Source organism: Oncorhynchus mykiss, chromosome 17, assembly GCF_013265735.2.
Source record: "Oncorhynchus mykiss isolate Arlee chromosome 17, USDA_OmykA_1.1, whole genome shotgun sequence".
NCBI lineage: Eukaryota > Metazoa > Chordata > Actinopteri > Salmoniformes > Salmonidae > Oncorhynchus > Oncorhynchus mykiss.
Window position 1 is genome coordinate 59,059,902 of NC_048581.1, and position 18,508 is coordinate 59,078,409.

The following is an 18,508-nucleotide window of genomic DNA, read 5'->3' on the forward strand; positions in this document are numbered from 1 at the left end:
CCCTAGAACTGGCGAGTGCAACAATATTAGCAGGCTAGTTGATCGGTTTCGTAATGGCCTTGGGAAACCCTTCACATCAGGAAATGGTTACACATTTTTAAAACTGTCCTAGATCTTTTTTTAAATCACTGAGATATCTTTATCAGAACCAGAGTTATGAGCTTTTAAAGTTGACTTCAGACAAAAAGTAAAAACTGAAAAAACAGCATTCAAAGATTCAGTTACGTTTACTAGAACAAATTATTATACTGTACAATAATAGATACGTGGAGCCAAAATAAGTGTACATTTCTGTGCGATTATGAACTATCAACAACAACACGCTGAAAAAAGAAACACACTAAAGACAGAGCTGTTTGATTTGACTATATACAACACTGGATGGCATTATAGATGTCCAAAATAATAATTGTAATTTAAATTAATCTTGCAGGAATGGGTACTGGAACAAGTTGCTGACGTCTCCATGGCCGGGAAGAACAATCTTATCTGCTGAGAGATGAGATGAAATGAGTTTGTCATACAGGCAATGTAAAAACAATACAAGTAGTCACAACACAACAAGTCAATCACACAAAATGTAAATATAGCTGTAGAGAGAGTGAAATAGTACAGTACTAGTGTGCAAAAGCAAATACAGTGACTGGGTAGTGTTGGGTGTTGACTGCAACCTGGTGTTGTTGAAGACCCGGATGGCAGTGGGCAAGAAGGATTTAAATCATATTGATATGAATGAATTTGACTCTGACAAACAAACAAAGATATCTCGAACAAACTACTAAGTCATCATTCTTATCTTAGTTAAGTGCTCCATGGTGACAACCACCTTGGACCCAGCGCTGGCCCCCAGATCCATGAGCCTGCCCCTTCCCTTCACCATTTTACCCCGATGGGGAGAAAAGCATGTTTCAGTGCTTTATCAGTCTTATTTATTTGGGTCCACAATAAAGTAAATTGTCATGGAGACCCAAAAGTTAACACGAACACACACACACACACACACACAAAGGGGCTCTCTATCTCTTCACACCTTTGTGTGTCTCTTATCTCTATTCCTATATCTCAATTAATTAACATGTACTTGTTAGCTAGCTAACATGTTTTGTGGGCTACAGGGATGAAAAATACCATGGTTAGTGAAATAGTCAGTGAAACATTTAGGTGAAAATGTAGCTATATCAGCTTGTCTTCAATAGTACTGTCACTCTCTCTACCAACATTGGCTATAGCCTACCTTAAACAAATACAAAGTAGATGCAGGTAGTGGAGGCATGATAGTTATGAAGTATGGAAAGCTTCACATACCTTGCTTGCTCCTCATTGAAGATGCTCTCATCTCTCCATTCATGAGGTGACAGAAGATTGTTGGGACCACTCGTAAAATAATCATTGATTTCCGGTAATTCAGAGGATACTGGCAGTTTCGCTCAAAGTAATTATAACTAATTAGCTTCAATCAGCTTCAATGATGATTGACTAATGATACTGAACAAAAATAACCGCAACATGCAACGATTTTGCTGAGTTACAGTTTATATAAGGAAATCAGTCAATTGAAATAAATGTATTACGCCCCAATCTATGGATTTCACATGATTAGGCAGGGGTGCAGCCACTTGGGAGACAGGCCCAACCCCTAGGGAGCCAGGCCCAGCCAGTCAGAATGAGTTTTTCCCCACAATGAGGCTTTATTACAGAGAAAAACTCCTTAGTTTCATCAGCTGCCCGAGTGGCTGGTCTCAGAAGATCCTGCAGGTGAAGAAGCCTGATGTGGAGGTCCTGGCCTGGCATGGTTACACGTGGTCTGCGGTTGCGAGGCCGGTTGGATGTACGGCCAAATTCTCTACAACGACGTCGGAGGCGGCAAATGGAAAACAGCTCTTCGTGACAATCCTGCAGTCAGCATCCCAATTGCACACTCCCTGAAAACTTGAGACATTGTGGCCTTTTAATGTCCCAGCGCAAGGTGCACCTGTGTAATGATCGTGCTGTTTAATCAGCTTCTTGATATGCCACATCTGTCTGGTGGATGGATTATCTTGACAAGGCATCAAATGCTCACTAACAGGAATGTAAACAAATTTGTAACAAATTTGAGAAATAAGCATTTGTGTGTATGGAAAAATCCTGGGATCTTTTATTTCAGCTCATGAAACATGGGAGCAGCACTTTACATGGTGCGTTTATATATTTTTTGGGAGGTAGAAAACAGAAAGACTGCGGGTGTGTGCTATTACAAGAATGACAGGAGCATAATCCCAATTTGCACTCTGTCTCACCTGTGCACTCATTCACACCCCTTCAAAGATTAAAAGCAGTGGATTGGTGTAACTGTACTGGTAGATAACTAATCTACACCTATCCAATACCTTTATATATTTGAGGGGAGTGGCCAGGGCTAGCAAGAAATGGGATGCAGCTCAAAATGACACAGCTAACGAATTGTCTTTCGAGATGCCTCTCGCTTCCAAGTTTAGGATAGGATATCGATGAGATTGCGTTGCTACCTAAAATCTAAATAATTCTGAATGGCTAAAAGTGCAGCAATACTGTAAATATATTTTGAGCACTTTTCATGTCATTTTGGTCAGCTAATAGGCCTACCCACTGATCAAGCAACATCGGAAGAAAGAAACCTCTTATGAACGTTAGCACCGGTGTACAGCTAATTATAGACAAAATGAACATTCATAACTTCATTGTTGATTGTAAATTACAACATTATACTACTACATTACTAATTAGCTAGCTAATTATTCTGTATCTAAACCAGCCTGATTGAATTTCTCTGTAGCATGTTATTTTGAATGGGTCAAGTCAGCTGTGACACTCTCAGGTCTGGGAAGTTAGAGCTAACCTTTTCACGTTGGGCATGCTATCTAACGTAAAAACAACAACTTATAAATGAACTATTTTCCTTAAGTAATCATACAATATTTTTTACATTCCAATAAAGAAAAGGGTTTAAAGTATCCAAAACAACCAAAATCTCAATTTCCACAACAACAAATATTTTTTTTGCAATTTGTCTTTTTCCCAACAATGTATTGGCACGAGATCAGACCGGTTCTCAACCGCCTCACATTTGATCTCTGTCGAGTTCTAGAGGGGTTTCACGTTTGTCTAAAAGCAGGACAAGACTCCCTCCCTGGCAGAGAATATACAATGCATTCCGATTCAGACACCTTGACTTTTTCTACATTTTGCTACGTTACAGCCTTTTTGTCAAATTTATTCAACTGGAGGCCCTGGGTTCACGCCCAGGCTCTGTCGTAACCGGCCGTGACCGGGATGTCCGTGGGGCGACGCACAATTGGCCTAGCGTCGTCCGGGTTAGGGAGGGCTTGGCCGGTAGGGATATCCTTGTCTCATCGCGCTCCAGCGACTCCTGTGGCGGGCCGGGCGCAGTGCGCGCTAACCAAATCAAATCAAATCAAATTTATTTATATAGCCCTTCGTACATCAGCTGATATCTCAAAGTGCTGTACAGAAACCCAGCCTAAAACCCCAAACAGCAAGCAATGCAGGTGTAGAAGCACGGTGGCTAGGAAAAACTCCCTAGAAAGGCCAAAACCTAGGAAGAAACCTAGAGAGGAACCAGGCTATGTGGGGTGGCCAGTCCTCTTCTGGCTGTGCCGGGTGGAGATTATAACAGAACATGGCCAAGATGTTCAAATGTTCATAAATGACCAGCATGGTCGAATAATAATAAGGCAGAACAGTTGAAACTGGAGCAGCAGCACAGCCAGGTGCCAAGGCTGCCAGGTGCACGGTGTTTCCTCTGGCACATTGGTGTGGCTGGCTTCCGGGTTGGATGGCGCTGTGTTAAGAAGCAGTGCGGCTTGGTTGGGTTGTGTATCGGAGGACGCATGACTTTCAACCTTCGTCTCTCCCGAGCCCGTACGGGAGTTGTAGCGATGAGACAAGTAGCTACTAAAACAATTGGATAGCACGAAATTGGGGAGAAAAAGGGGTAAAATTCCATAAAAATTAAATTGGATTAAAAATAAAATTACGGAAATATCACATTTACATAAGTGTCCAGACCCTTTACTCAGTACTTTGTTGAAGCACTTTTGGCAGCTATTACAGCCTCAAGTCTTTTGGGGTATATATATTTTTATTTTATTTAACTAGGCAAGTCAGTTAAGAACAAATTCTTATTTACAATGATGGCCTAGGAACAGTGGGTTAACTGCCTGTTTCAGGGCCAGAACGACAGACTTTTACCTTGTCAGCTCGGGGATTCGATCTAGCGACCTTTTAGTTACTGGCCCAATCCTCTAACCACAGGTGTGCCAAGCTTATAGCATAATAATGCTATAAGCTTGGCACACCTGTATTTGGGGAGTTTCTCCCATTCTTCTCTGCTGATCCTCTCAAGATGGATGGGGAGGTTGGATGGGGAGAGTCGCTGCACAGCTATTTTCAGGTCTCTCCAGAGATGTTAGACCGGGTTCGAGTCTGGGCTCTGGCTTGGCCACTCAAGGACATTCAGAAACTTGTCCCGAAGCTACTCCTGCATTGTCTTGGCTGTGTGTTTAGGGTCATTGTCCTGTTGGAAGGTGAACCATCACCCCAGTCTGAGGTCCTGAGCAGGTTTTCATCAAGGATCTCTCTGTACTTTGCTCCGTTCATCTTTCCCTCTATCCTGACTAGTCTCCCAGTCCCTGCCACTGAAAAATATACCCTCAGTATGATGCTGCCAAAATCATGCTTCACCATAGGGATGGTGCAAGGTTTCCTTCAGACATGACGCTTGGCATTAAGGCCAAAGAGTACAATCTTGGTTTCATCAAACCAGAGAATCTTATTTATTGTGGTCTGAGTCTTTTAGGTGCCTTTTGGAAAACTCCAAGCGGGCTTTCATGTGCATTTTACTGAGGAGTGGCTTCTGTCTGGCCACTTTACCATAAAGGCCTGAGTGTTGCAAAGATGGTTGTCCTTCTGGAAGGTTCTCCCATCTCCATAGAGGAACTCTGGAACTACGTCAGAGTGACCATCGGGTTCTTGGTCACATCCCTGACCAAGGTCCTTCACCTCCGATTGCTCTGTTTGGCCAGGCGGCCATCTCTAGGAAGAGTCTTGGTCGTTTCAAAATTCCATTTAAGAATGATGGAGGCCACTGTGTTCTTGGGGACCTTCAATGCTGCAGAACTTTTTTTGGTACCCTTCCCCAGATCTGTGCCTCAACACAATTCTGTCTCCGAGCTCTACAGACAATTCCTTCAACCTCATGGCTTGGTTTTTGCTCTGACATACACTGTCAACTGTGGGACCTTAAATAGATGGGTGTGCCTTTCCAAATAATGTCCAATCAATTAAATAATGTCCAATCAGGTGGACTCCAATCAAGTTGTAGAAACATCTCAATGATCTCAATGATCAATGGAAACAGGATGCACCTAAACTAAATTTCAAGTCTCATAGCAAAGGGTCTGAATATGTAAATAAGGTAACTGTTTTTTATTTGTAATACATTTGCAAAAATGTATAAAAACCTGTTTTTGCTTTGTCATTAAGGGGTATTGTGTGTAGATGGAGGAAAAATCCAAATGTAATACATTTTAGAATAAGGCTGTAATGTAACAAAATGAGGAAAAAGTGGAGGGGTCTGAATACTTTCCAAATGCACTGCATACTGTTGATGCGTGCTGTAGAAAGAAATTACAGCTGGGTCCAGTCTGGTAAATCTAGAATGAGTCATCAGCAACATGAACAGCAAGGGTTTCTGGGCAATGGCAGCTAAAGTCTGCTGATGCTCCTGTTGGGATATCCAACTCAAATATCTGCTTTGTCTAAGAGATAGCTGTGCTCAGACCTCGTGTTCCCATTGTAGCGAACATCATAATTTCAGTCTTGGCTGAGGCCTATTCTTAGAAAACAGGACCAGCCTGGTTTTGCAGGCTGAGCCGCTACAATGGGTAGGCAGTCATTGTAAATAAGAATTTGTTCTTAACTGACTTGCCTAGTTAAAAAAAGGTTCAATTTAAAAATAATACAAATAATTTGCAGGGCTGGAAGAGACAGAGTGAAAGAGAGGTTTGGGGAAAAGGGACAATTGTTGCCATTTGATTGGATGTTAGGGGTTTCGCTGGCCCCTCCCTCTTCCTGTGAGTCAGGCAGAACTAATATGGAAAGGTTGACAGAGTGGCCTGGCAATGGGCCTGCTCTGCTCTCTACTGTAGGAGTGGAGAGAGCTGCCTACAGCCCAGACACAGTGGCGAGGCTACTGGGGTGGGTGTCCCTGCTGTAACATGACAGCGTAGCAGCAGCACTAATCGCTCAGCTACCATGCCCCACCACCTGTCTATCAACATAGCAGCTGGCTCACAGAGACAGCGATAGGCATGTGTGTTTGCTGTGTGTTTAATGGGAGAATGATGGATACGGTTTCTCTTTGCACTCTCTAAAGGGCAGGCATTTGTAAGCGGAGAGGTTACCAGATGAAAACTGATGTAGGGAGGTAATGTCGCAGTACCTTATTGAGCCATTCCACCTTTTCCACATCTGGGAAGTTGACCTGTGAGGAATTATAAATAAATATATCAGTCACAGATTTAGGAGGAATACAGGAGTTGTCTTATCATGTACATAATGAGTTGTATAGCTAGGGTTATCAGACTAGCTTTTCCCAGTGCTTTTGTCTGTGTTGTTAATGAATGCCACAACGGAAACTTTCTACATCTGAGGGACAGGAAGTGGGTGAGAAAGACATAAGTGCACCATCATCTCAATGCCTTCTTTTGGCACTAAACAGAACTCCCTTAAGTCTGTGCTTGACTTGGGCAGGAGCTCACCGGAGCTGAGTACAGGCACCTCAAATGTTCTACCACTTGAGCTCCTGTTCCTCTTATAGAATATTAACTCAAAAGTATTGTGGAGCTCCTGCACCTAAATATAAACAGCACTGGCACCCAAATAATGAGTACCGGAACCTATTTCAGTCAAGTACTGATTATAGTGTAAACAAACACCATTCTTCACCCCAAACAGATTTGACACCCCAAACAGACTATGTGCTAAAGGTTATGTTGTGACCAGTAGCTTGTTAATTCCCCTTATCTGTTATTCTGAAATAGACTCATTCTCTGACTCACTCCCTCCGTTTTTCCCCTCTTAGTCCCGAGGGAAGACATATTGAGAATTGCCTAATATAGAAGAAGCTGGTGAGGCTGAGGAATCATACATAGGGAGGGAGAGAGATAGAGAATTAAACTGTAGAGAGAATAGAGAGAAACACTGTAAAGGAAAAAGAGACAGCATCAAAAGACCACGCCCCAATCAGTACATCTCAAATGGCCTTCAATATCTATACCTAGGCATCAATGGTCTGAGTGCTTTAGATTAGTATCTTACAGGAAGGCATCTTTGTATATGAGAAGAAAAATCGATTCTGTCTCAGCTCAGCTGCATGGGGATGATGACATAGGGCCTGCATACAGTATACCAGCTATACAAATATTGGAGGCAGTTAGAGCCAGGGATTTTAGCATGTAGATGTAATAACTGTATAATAACATAGTTGTCCCTATGTTCAAATGATGTGAATGTTTCCTAGTGCACAGTAATCATTTCGATTAAACTAGCTATGGTTAGGAAACATTTGCGAGGATATATTTGGTCCTTTGATATTTTCTGTGTGTGGAACAAACTGACTCGCTAGGACCATAGAACTAGCTAGGTGGAGGAGGTCGACTTGTGGCATCTGATTGGGGGGAAGGGGACCACGTTAAACATAGATAATGGAGCACCTTATCAGTGACCAATGGTTATCAAAGTTATCTTACCCAAGCAGGGAGATCCTTTTTACTTTTGAACATTTTCATGTCTGAATATTGTTGTTCGTTGTCATTGTGGTGAATGGCGGACCGCAGACGAGCTTCTTTTGCCTCGCGTGAGTGCTTCCATCCCGTGTAGACCATGAGCCCGAACACCAACAGACTGGTGCTAACCCGGTAGTACCCTGCCAGATAAACGGGCAGCAAGGCACCTAGGCACTTGCCGAACGTCCAAAGAACCGATACAGCGTCAACACCTTGTGGTTTGGGGGTTTCAATTTCTAAACTATTCGGTGTATTCTTTTCGGAATGGGCCGACCCAGATGCGTCCTTGGTGGATTCTCCCTGCCCCGAGTCCAGATTTTGCATCGTGGCGTTTTCTGACAGAAAATGTAAGCTAGCGCAAGTTCTTCAATGCCTACTTTTCAACAGACTGCTATCTAATGTCGGCTACAACTCAGTACTGACGAATAGGCTAGGTATCTAGTTGATTTTAAAACTGCATCTCTATTTGTTCATAATCCAGCCAGTCTTCTTAGCGGGTACTGCCAAATTTAGACAATGCGTGGCATTAAACGTTGAGTACACAACTTCATAAGCCATTTACTAAAAAGTTACAATAACACATTTCAATACGTAGCTAGCTACTCTTCCATGTGTTGTCTTTCAAGGAGGAAAAACATATGAACACACTAGACTAGGCCAGGGCTGTGTTCTAGAATCTAGCCAGTGCCGTTAGCAGAACCGAAATACGCCCAGCCCATAAAATGAAAATGATTACTGCTATCAGGGATTCTTGGGACGTCCCTTCCCTTAACCCTTAACCAACTATTACCCGTTAAAATGTCTATTTCAATGGGGTGACGTCAGAGTTCGACGTCTTAAGGATCCCAGATAGCAAGGACTGAAGAGAAAAGCAGCAGTCGAATTATTTGACTCATTCCTGATTTCGCATGCTTGACTTGTCGATAGTTGGCAACTAAAGGTTAGGGTTGCGGAAAAACTGAAGCGAACTGTCACTGCGTGCTGAAGTGCCGCGAAAGCATTATTAAATTGTTCGAATCTGTAAAAATGTCTATGAGAAATTCTCCCACCCCAGGCATCTAATTTCGGTTTGAGAGACGAGAAGGCACAGCTGCGGGGGAAATGAACACATTGGATCCCCCCCAAAAAACATATAGTAGGCCTATTCATTATGTTTTTCAGAGTTGTACCCAAAATTACCCATATAGTCAATACAGAAAATAAATTCACAGACTATAACCCATGCACTTCTGTTTATTTTACACTTGCAGAGCTCCTATCCTTTCCCAATCCCCCAGTGGCGATTTTAGTACATCTTGGTGGGGCAAACATCTGCATTTTGGAGCTGCCATTCTCAAGAAAGCAAAAAAGAGATTATGTTTGTATGCAGCTTTATTTTTTCATATATATTTTTTACATTGCTTGCAAACTGCTCCACCTGCCCTGAATGACAGGTCGCCAACGCAATCCCCCCTAAAGCCTGTACCAGGGTCATGGCTAGATGGTACAGCTTTTGTCAAATTGATGTCAAACTATTTATTTATTGCATTTTATTGCATTTTAGCTAACCCTAACCCCTTTCCTAACTTTTACAGGCTTTGGTTTTTCCGTTTATATTTTGAGGTTGGACGTTAGCACATTGGGCGCACCGATGGGTGTCACCTCTTTAGTCAGTGCCCCAGTTGGCTTGAGAGATGTGGAGGGTTAACACCTTTGGTTGGCTTTCCCTATTTCTAAAAAACAATCCTTTCTGATTTCCCTCATTTTTATGTTTTGCTTCCTGTCTTTAAGTTTGGTGTGAGTTTTTATTTTGTTGGGCTCTTCTTGGGCAAATTTAGTGGGTGCTCATGGTGGGTGTCTTAGGTCCCAGTTGTTGTTGCCAGTCAACTTTCAGAACACCTCCTAAAATCCCACCTGTTAGTTCCCCCCTCTGTTTGAGCAACATTTTTGGTTTGCTTGCTGAGGTACATAACACCTAACCATAACCTAATTATCCTAACCTACTACGTTAATCATCATAACCTGCTAGTGCTACGAAAAGTCCAATTTGACTAAATCTGTTTCCATTCTAGACAAAACTCTGCCACCCTTAGCTTTGTTTTAGTGCTGAGGGATTAGTGCTTTTTTAGTATGTTTCGTTTCGGTAATTTAAAAAAATAATCATGTTTTTTCGAGTTCGATATATTTTTAAAATATTACATTCATTATAAATTATGTGGGTTGAATGCTGTAACACAGAATAAAAAAATAAATAAAAGACCCCTGATGGTAGTGACTGCCCCTTACTGCTTATCACTTACTAACCATACTGAGGGTGTGACACAATTGCGGAGCCTCCGAAGGCTTGCAGGGGCCAAGAACAAATTATTATTTTCAATGACGGCCTAGGAACAGTGGGTTAACTGCCTGTTCACTGCTTCTTAACACAGCGCGCATCCAACCCGGAAGCCAGTCGCACCAATGTGTCAGAGGAAACACCATGCACCTAGCGACCTGTTCAGCGCGCATTGCGCCTAGCCTGCCACAGTAGTTGAGACAAGGGTATCCCTACCGGCAAACCCTCCCTAACCCAGACGACGCTAGGCCAATTGTGCGTCGCCCCATGGACCTCCCGGTCTTGGCCGGCTGCGACAGAGCCTGGGCTCAAACACAGAGTCTCTGGTGGCACAGCCTTAGACCACTGCGCCACCCGGGATGCCCTTTAACATGTACATTTGTTTGGTAACAGAATAAATAGCAATGGAATAACTGCAGAATATATAATATTGTAATTGAAAATTGTACACCCAAGGAAGGCTACTGTTCCTTTTAGAGCTAGAATAGATTTTGTACCCTATGTTGTGATTCTCACCAAATATATTGTCTTCTGACTATTCAAACCTCACAATCCATAAAGATCACATATTGCAGACAAATAATTTAATCTAAAAGACACACATTTAGGAATTTCTGTGTGCGAACCTCCACATAATCATCTTCTCTCTTTTGTGGCACCAATGTGAGGGTTTATGGCAGGGGAAACTGTGTTGCAGTAGTCTAGTGTGTTCAGTGGCGGATTTAGGTATAGACGACATGGGCAACCGCCCAAGGGGGCATCTTACCGGGGATGGCACGGGACACCCGCACAATTTTTTTGGGAATGGTGACATTTGCGCGATTGGTTTTCTATCGCTCATTTGCACGTCACGTCAATGATATCATGTCACCGTGTGGGACTGTGGGTCAATTAACCTTGTCGGAGTGGGCGTCCTGATTCTAGTTTGTGAGCTAGGCAGGCGAGGGTAGGTTGACCTCAGGTCTCCCCACTGAAAGTCCGAGATAGATTCTCCCGCTCCCCCTATCAAATAGCGCACCTCTAACTTTGGACAGTACTAACGCAGTTAGTAAAATCAGTCACACTATGAAATGCTACCAAATAAACCTAAATTCATAATACTGTGAATATATAGTTTCACGGACTTATTATTGCATTTTTTTCTGGTTTGTGCGAAATCGTTAAGAATAATATAAAATCAGTCTGCACACCCAAGGTGAATTGGTTTAGTCTTGACTCTTGGTTGATAGTGTTGGGGGATGGGTAATGTTTTGATGCTCGAGTGCCAAATCAACACAAATGTGTTTCTATTTGTCTTTGTTAGTCTTATTTGTGTATATATGTTTATATTTATATCGTTTTAAATGTTATGATTGTTTATTTGTGTTGTTCCAAATGTCTGAATAAAAATTACAGTTAGTGCAGAATGGTGCTTTTTTTTGGGGCAGGGGGGCACTGAGTGTGTAGTGCGGGAAGACGGACTCGCTAACCTGGGGCGCTTTCTGTTCGGGAAAAAGTGGAATAGTGTCAAATACATCAAACATATGGTTTCCATGAGTTTGATGCTATTCCATTCGCTCCGTTCCAGCCATTATTATGAGCCATCCTCTCCTCAGCAGCCTCCACTGTATATACAGGATGTACCGCCGCCACCTATCGTAACCAATTATGTCAATGCGGAGCTATACGAAGCCCTCTGCATTGATACAATTGGGAGGCCCACAGAGATGCGGGGTGGAACTCGATTTGGCTTCCGCAAACCTCCAGAGGCTCCGCAATTGTCACACTCTCCATAGCGAGCCCCCGGATCCCATTGTCGCATCAAGCATAAAAGGATCCGAATGGTTAATCCGAATCTGAAGTGACCATACAGCATTTACTGTGATGCAGCCTCCGTAGATGTCAGGGCTTTATTACTTTTTGCGGAGCAGAGCTATTGTGAAGGAAGTTGTCAATAAAGTAAGTTTGTTTATACAGAACATACGGCCCCCACCTACCACATTTTTGGATCAAGCATAAATTGGCTTTGTGGAATCATCTCAAATCAGCAGGCACTTTCTTCTTCTTCATTATCATGGCGTTCGTACATTTTGTTTGTGCATGCCGCCACCTACTGTGCGGTAGTGCGTGGTCAATCACGGTGACAAAACTGCACATTTTAGTGGCCTTTTGTTCCCAGCACAAGGTGCACCTGTGTAATATCATGCTGTTTAATCCGCTTCAGTCGGTAGGTTTCCATTGACCCAGGTTTATTCAAGTATGGGTATCTGCAGAGTATGGAAAGCTAATCAGCTAATTGGGCAGATTTGTTGCCACTCTAGCCGATTTCTTAAGAGTTCCTCAATGAGCTTGACACCTTGATAAGCTAATTTCCTGACAATGGCTCACCTCTCTTTGTAATGGGCGACTTCAACCTCGCGACGCCTGCCATCGATTCATTTTCCCTCCTTGCCCTCACCCTTTCCTAGTCCCCTTCCACTCACAAGGCTGGTAATACGCTTGACCTCATTTTTACTAGAGGCTGTACGCCTCCCTGAAACCCCCTTCCAGGTCGCTGATCCCTACTTTGTTTCAGTGTCAGTCTCCATCTCCTCCAACCCTATCCACTCAACCCCTACCCAGACGGTCATGTGCTGTCGCAATTCTCTCCCTCCTGATTTTTCCTCTTCAACATTACGCTCCATCTTTTTTGCATCCGTCTGTCTCGGCCCTCCCCTGCGCTGAGTGACTCATTGTGAACTTACAGAACAGGGCTGCAGGCTGCTGAGTGAAAATGGAGGTAACTAAATCTCCCTTTCACTCCCCCCTCTATCTGCTGCTAAAGCCACTATCACTCTAAATGTCCAACTTCTGCCTCTAACCCTAGGAAATTATTTTCCTCCTCAACCCTTCACCCCCTCCCTCTCTGTCCCATTCACACAGAACTACTCCTAGACATCTTTCTCCTCTCTCTCCAGATGAAATCCTGTGACTTGAGGTACGGCCGCCCTAAAACCTGCCCACTCGACCCCATCCCCTCCAGACCATCTCTGGAGACTTTCTCCCATTCCTTACTTCCCTCAACTTATCCCTGACCACAGGCTTCGTCCGCTCTGACTTCAAAATGGCCTGAGTCACTCCCCTCCTCAAGAAACCAACACACGACCCCTCTGACATCACACTACAGACTGGTATCCTTTTATTTCCAGATCTGATGGTGTGTCAATCAGTAACCTTATCCTCCCATAACATTACTCTAGATAACTTGATTAATTAGTAATAACAGGACAAATTCATTTTCTTGTAAGTTACACAAGCAAAACCCATAAACATAAATAATGGAAGCTACTGAAATGTCATAAACCCCTTGCAATGTCATGACAGTCATTTGTCAAAGAACATCACCCTGACGTTTTTACAGTTTGTTGTTATTTTTGGTGTTGCTTTGAAGAAGTCCCTTTGGCACACAAACCTTTAAGAAGTTCAGAGGTCACCTCAGGGACTACCTGCAACGCTGCCACAGAGCAGGGTTTGTGTGGTGAAGGCATCCTATCATCATTAACCTTTTCTCTGCCCATGGCATGTGGGCATTAGGGCTCACCCACCTCAACGTCTCCCCTCAAGTCATTCAGCAGTGGGTAATTAAAACTTGAGAGAGGGATGGTATGTAGAATTCCATCTTTTGTTCCATGGGAGGGTCCTAGAGAGTGTGCTGCATCAGTGAGGTATGGTGGTGATCCTCATACTCTGGCTGGCGATAGGGTATGACACCATGGGGGTGGTGGCATGGCTTATAGTGATGCCAGGCAGAGGCTGTGCCATGGATACAGCCACCGGTGCCACTGAAACAGTGACGGGTGCCATGGAGACGGGAGGCACCATGCCCTGGGCAATGGTCTGAACCAGGGCGGCTGAGAGCGGGGTGATCTCGGGGTTGAGGTGGGGCAGGGGAGCGCTGGGTGGGGCAGCGTTAGATGGGGGCACTGTAGGGGCACCGGTGGGGGCCACTAGGTCCTGCTGTGTGAGGGTGACGGTACGAGGCTGCAGCCCGGCGCTGCTCAGGGTGGTATGGGTCTGGGCGATGCTGTGGTTGTAGGAACTGACCGAGCCCACGGGGGACGCCATGGTCTGCTCAGAGGGGGCTGGGGTGGAGGACAGGGTCATCACCGACACCTTGGTCTGGCTCCGGAACTGGGCATTCTGCTCCAGCAGCACCTCGTTGGTGGCCATGAGGTTTGAGACCTGAAGAAAAGATTAACAAGGTGTTTGAGGAGTGATCTTAAAAAGTTAATAGATACATTGTATTGTTATGTGTGGTTGTTGATTATGTGTGGAGGTATGTTCATCATCACCCGTCTGCTAGACTGACCTGTTTCTTCAATTCATCCACTCTCCTCCTCAGCAGGGTGTTTTCCTCCTCCAGAAACCTGTACTCCAGGGGCTGGGGTGAGAGGGCCGCCTGCACCCCCATCTCATAGTGCCCCCCTCCGCTCCCGTCTAGCCGGAGACCCTCCAGCCTGCGTCTCTTCAGCTGCAGCATTGTGTGGTCCACAGGGGCTTCCAGGGGCGATGTCTCATACAGACCGCTCTCAAACAGGGGGTCGTACGCCGAGCAGGGGCCCCTGTCAAAACGACGAGGTCCTGAGGCCCCCATGGAGATGCAACCCCCAATCCCACTTACCCCTACTCCTCCCACCCCTAAGATACCCGGGTCTCTGCAACCCCCAAGGCTGGGGCAGCCCATCCCCATCATGTTGCCCCCACCTCCACCCCCCACCAGTCCAGCCATGCCTCCACAGGCACCCACCCCAACCCCTCCACCTGTGTTCACCATCCCACTGGCCCCTGGGCCCAACACACTCCCCACACCCACTCTTGCCAGCTCATACTCGTTGTCCTTCTTGACGTGGCGGAACTTACACTTGCTGCCCCGCTGGCACTCACCCTTCAGAAAGTCCCTGCAGATGGGGACCTCCCCTCGGCTGTGTGGGAGGTCCATGGGGGACAGGCCCAGTCCTGCAGCTACTTTCCCCCTCAACCTGAGGGGTAGCTCCCCTGACTTCTTATAGTAGTCCTCATCCTCCTTGGAGCCGTGGACGAAGCGGCAGTTGGAGCGGACACACTCCTTGTTCTGGTAGTCGTGGCAGAATACAAACTCGTTCTTCTGCACCCCGAGGTCTGGCACCTCGTTGAAGTCGGGGTGTTTGAAGCGGCAGCGTTTTCCCCTCTTACACACGTTCCTCAAGAAGTCTCTGCAGACCCCGTCCGGGGCCGGTCCTGACCCCGGGCCCCCGGCTCCACCTCCCCCGCAGTTGTTCCCATTCCCCAGGGCCCCTCCTCCACCCATGCCCCCAGAACCAGAGCAACAGTTTTCACCTCCTGCGGATCCCCCCCGGCCTTCTCCCGTGCCCTGTCCTAAACCAGACCCCACTTCCTCGCTTACACTAGTACCCACCCCGCCGCCGCTGCTCCCACCACCACCTGACAGGTAGGTGCTGTCCCGGTCAGGCATGGCGCTTGGCCCAGCGCAAGGGGAACACAGCACTCATGTGTGTGGGCAAGTGACTTATTCTGAAAGCCTTTTCTGTTCCATGATAATGACTGTAGCTCAGATGGTCTTCGGACCAATGCAGTCATTTACCATGGCATCTGAAAGATACACGTCAAGTTGGTTGTTAACAAGTTGAAATATATTCTGTGTGACCGTTATCTAGCTAGATAGTTAAATAAATCTACACATAGGCAATGGCATCTGCGAAAACAAACGCTTGCAATTAAAATCATTGATTGAACAAACACAGAAGTTAGTGGAAAGTATAATTATACAGGCCAAATGCCCAGGACAGGAATATTAAACAACAAGGCTCCAGAGGGGGTAAGGCACTAAGTAGGTGTCACTACTGAAACAGGTTCGATCCCGTCTGTATCACAACCGGCCGTGATTGGGAGTCGCTTAGGCCAGTACACAATTGACACAGCTTCATCCGGGCTAGGGGGGGGGGGGCTTTACAAGTAGGCTGTCATTGTAAATAAGAATGTGTTCTTAACTGACTTGCCTAGTTAAACACTGGTTAAATAAGAAAATAAAAAATCAAAGACAATCTCTGTTAAGACTAACATACTAGCTAGTCTTGACTATAGGCAACAGTCTCTTGCTGTTTAAGAGGTAAATAGCAACCTTGGCCCTAACGAGCTGGTTAGCTAAACAACTTGTTAACTAGCGACATAACGTTAGCCCCTGGGCTCCGGAGTGGCGCAGCGGTTTAAGGCATGTCAGTGCTAGAAATAAAAGGTTAAATATAAGTATTTTTTTTTAAATCACGGCCCAACCCAGGTTGCTTAGCCGGGAGGGTAGCTGAAGGAGAGCGATCTAACGTTATAGCTATTAATATAGCTAGCTAACCGGTGCAAATTTATGTGGCTAGCTAGCGAACACAACCGTACACGCTGCAAAGTCACATGGTACAATTGTGCAAGCAAACTAGATACAGGCATTCAGCTGATACAGTGTGCTGACGTTGTCTGGTTACACAGCTAACGTTAGCTATCTAAATTACCTATGACTAGCCGTCAAAGAACTTACCAAAATGATGACTTCAGGAGCATTTAACGCAGAAGGAACGGTGTACTTTCAATGTCAGCTGATGGTATTTCTATTTTACGAATGTGAGACAAATGCTTAACTATCATTCCTAATGGCTTTTAACACATTATTTACGTCGTGTTGTTTTGGTCCCCCAAAGACTCAAAACAAAACCACCAGAGAAGAAGATTTCTACCTCTACTGTTACAAAATATTTCCACATCGTTCTGCAGATTTGCTGCCATCTACTGCACGTAGGGGATGAAAACAAACACCAGACTTGCTGCGCTTGAGCTAATTCGAATTATTCTATGACATTATGGCGGCCCGAAAATAATCGTTAAAGTGAATGCCGCCACCAACTGTGCTGGAATGTACGATCAATCATGATCTGCCCAATTCTGTACTACCATGAAAATAAAATTCAAAACCAAATAAATCCCTAACTTCTACCTCACCCTCCCCCCAAAACACTTCCCCAACCTCATTGAAGTTGATCTATATCATGCTGAAACACTCCACCCTTAGGATTACTCAGCATGTCAACAACCAACATCTATTAACACCAATATCTATTTTGTCATCTCCACAATACCCTCAACCTGGCATTTCTGTTTTCCACAACCCGGGTCGTATTGATAACATTACATCATGACTGAGCCTATATCTTTTTAATATAATCTATGAACAAAAATATTGGGACCCCAGTGATGACTGCCCTCAATCTAGGATAAGCACCAGGGACATGACTTTTAATCTTCTTCCCATTAAGCTTTTCCATTTTCAAAATGTTCTCTTAGTGAGCGTGGCTATCACACAATATTAACAATCTACCATTTCCAATGAACCGGGCTAATTTCACTTCACCTACCTCTTTCTCTACAGCATTAGTTAGCGTGTAAGTGAAGCCCTCTCAACACTAGCACCACTTTCCACTCCAACACATCACTACTCTTGCTTCCTACCCTGGCCCTCTTTATGCTTTCTTTACTAGCCGTCCCACTGCTTTCTGTATCATGATCTCTCTTCTTCCTGTCTTTCCACTACCGACCGCCTGTGCTAATTACGACATCAGAGCGCCTCTTGTGGGGTGATTCCGACACGAGGGAAAATATGGCAGAAGTGGATGCTGTGTTCGAATCAAGCAACGCGTCGAGCAAAGTTGGTGAAGACAAATGTTTTGAATGGACAACAATAGTAGTGAAAACCTGAACAAAAATTAAATTGGCAAAAATTGGAGTGGAGGATACGTGTATGAATGATAATGAATCACATCTTGTTGTAATGCGTTTGTTGAGTAAGGATGCATATGTGGGAAAAACACGTTTGAGGTGTCAAATGGTTAAGTATGCGCTGGGAAAAGTGGAGTCTGTCAGAGTGACCAGGAGTGACCTTATTTTGATTAATTGTATTTCTGAAGAACAGAGTAAGATTGCAGTGAGCCTCAAAAGAATCCGAACAACAGAGGTTTTGAACTTGAGTAGAGCACCCGTCAAAGGAGTCATCTCAGGGGTGAAAATCGATGTTCAGGTTCCCGGTGGGTGAATGGAGAAAAATAAGAAAGTCTGCTGGTCCTGTTGTTTTTTGATAAAGAGCAAATACATACGCATGTGAAGCTTGGTTATGTAAGATACGCTGTAAGATATTTCATCCCCAAACCATTGCAGTGTAAGCTTTGTAAAGGATTTGGCCATGTTTCAAGTATGTGCAGACAGAAAGAGTATATTGAAGAACGGTGTGTTGAAGGAGGACAGCGTTGCAATTGTGGTGGGGATCATGATCCAGCGTTCCTGGAGTGCCCTGTAAGGGTGAAGGAGATTGACATGG

General features: G+C 44.7%; 2 protein-coding genes across 4 annotated transcripts in view; both read right to left on the reverse strand.

Moving 5' to 3' along the window:
• esyt1b (extended synaptotagmin-like protein 1b) overlaps nucleotides 1-8,525 on the reverse strand; it is a 39,884-nt gene extending 31,359 nt beyond the window's left edge. For both annotated transcript variants that reach the window (XM_036950328.1, XM_021569148.2), the window contains exons 1-2: nucleotides 7,791-8,525; nucleotides 6,482-6,523 (exon numbers count right to left, since the gene is read on the reverse strand). In XM_036950328.1, coding sequence (XP_036806223.1) covers nucleotides 6,482-6,523; nucleotides 7,791-8,150 — 402 coding nt within the window. In that variant the 5' untranslated portion in view covers nucleotides 8,151-8,525. The remainder of the gene's footprint in view (nucleotides 1-6,481; nucleotides 6,524-7,790) is intronic.
• Nucleotides 8,526-12,047: 3,522 nt separating this feature from the next.
• On the reverse strand, nucleotides 12,048-17,705 carry LOC110494242 (zinc finger CCCH domain-containing protein 10). Of its 2 annotated transcripts, none has more exons than XM_021569158.2 (3): nucleotides 17,553-17,705; nucleotides 14,468-15,747; nucleotides 12,048-14,340 (listed from the first exon to the last, which is right to left on the reverse strand). In XM_021569158.2, the coding sequence occupies exons 2-3, from the start codon at nucleotides 15,608-15,610 to the stop codon at nucleotides 13,816-13,818; spliced, it is 1,668 nt and encodes a 555-aa protein (XP_021424833.2). In that variant the 5' UTR covers nucleotides 15,611-15,747; nucleotides 17,553-17,705; the 3' UTR covers nucleotides 12,048-13,815. The 2 variants fall into 2 exon arrangements, with proteins under 2 accessions (XP_021424833.2, XP_021424831.2); XM_021569156.2 differs by having other exon boundaries at nucleotides 16,682-17,704.
• Between the last annotated feature and the right edge of the window lie 803 nt (nucleotides 17,706-18,508).

What these genes read in the sequence shown, in the direction of transcription:
- LOC110494242 (XM_021569158.2), bottom strand. Translation starts at nt 15,610, where the DNA reads ATGCCTGACCGGGACAGCACCTACCTGTCAGGTGGTGGTGGGAGCAGC. An exon ending in TGGATGAATTGAAGAAACAG is followed by an intron (nt 14,341 to 14,467) that starts GTCAGTCTAGCA and finishes TCTTTTCTTCAG; the next exon opens with GTCTCAAACCTCATGGCCAC.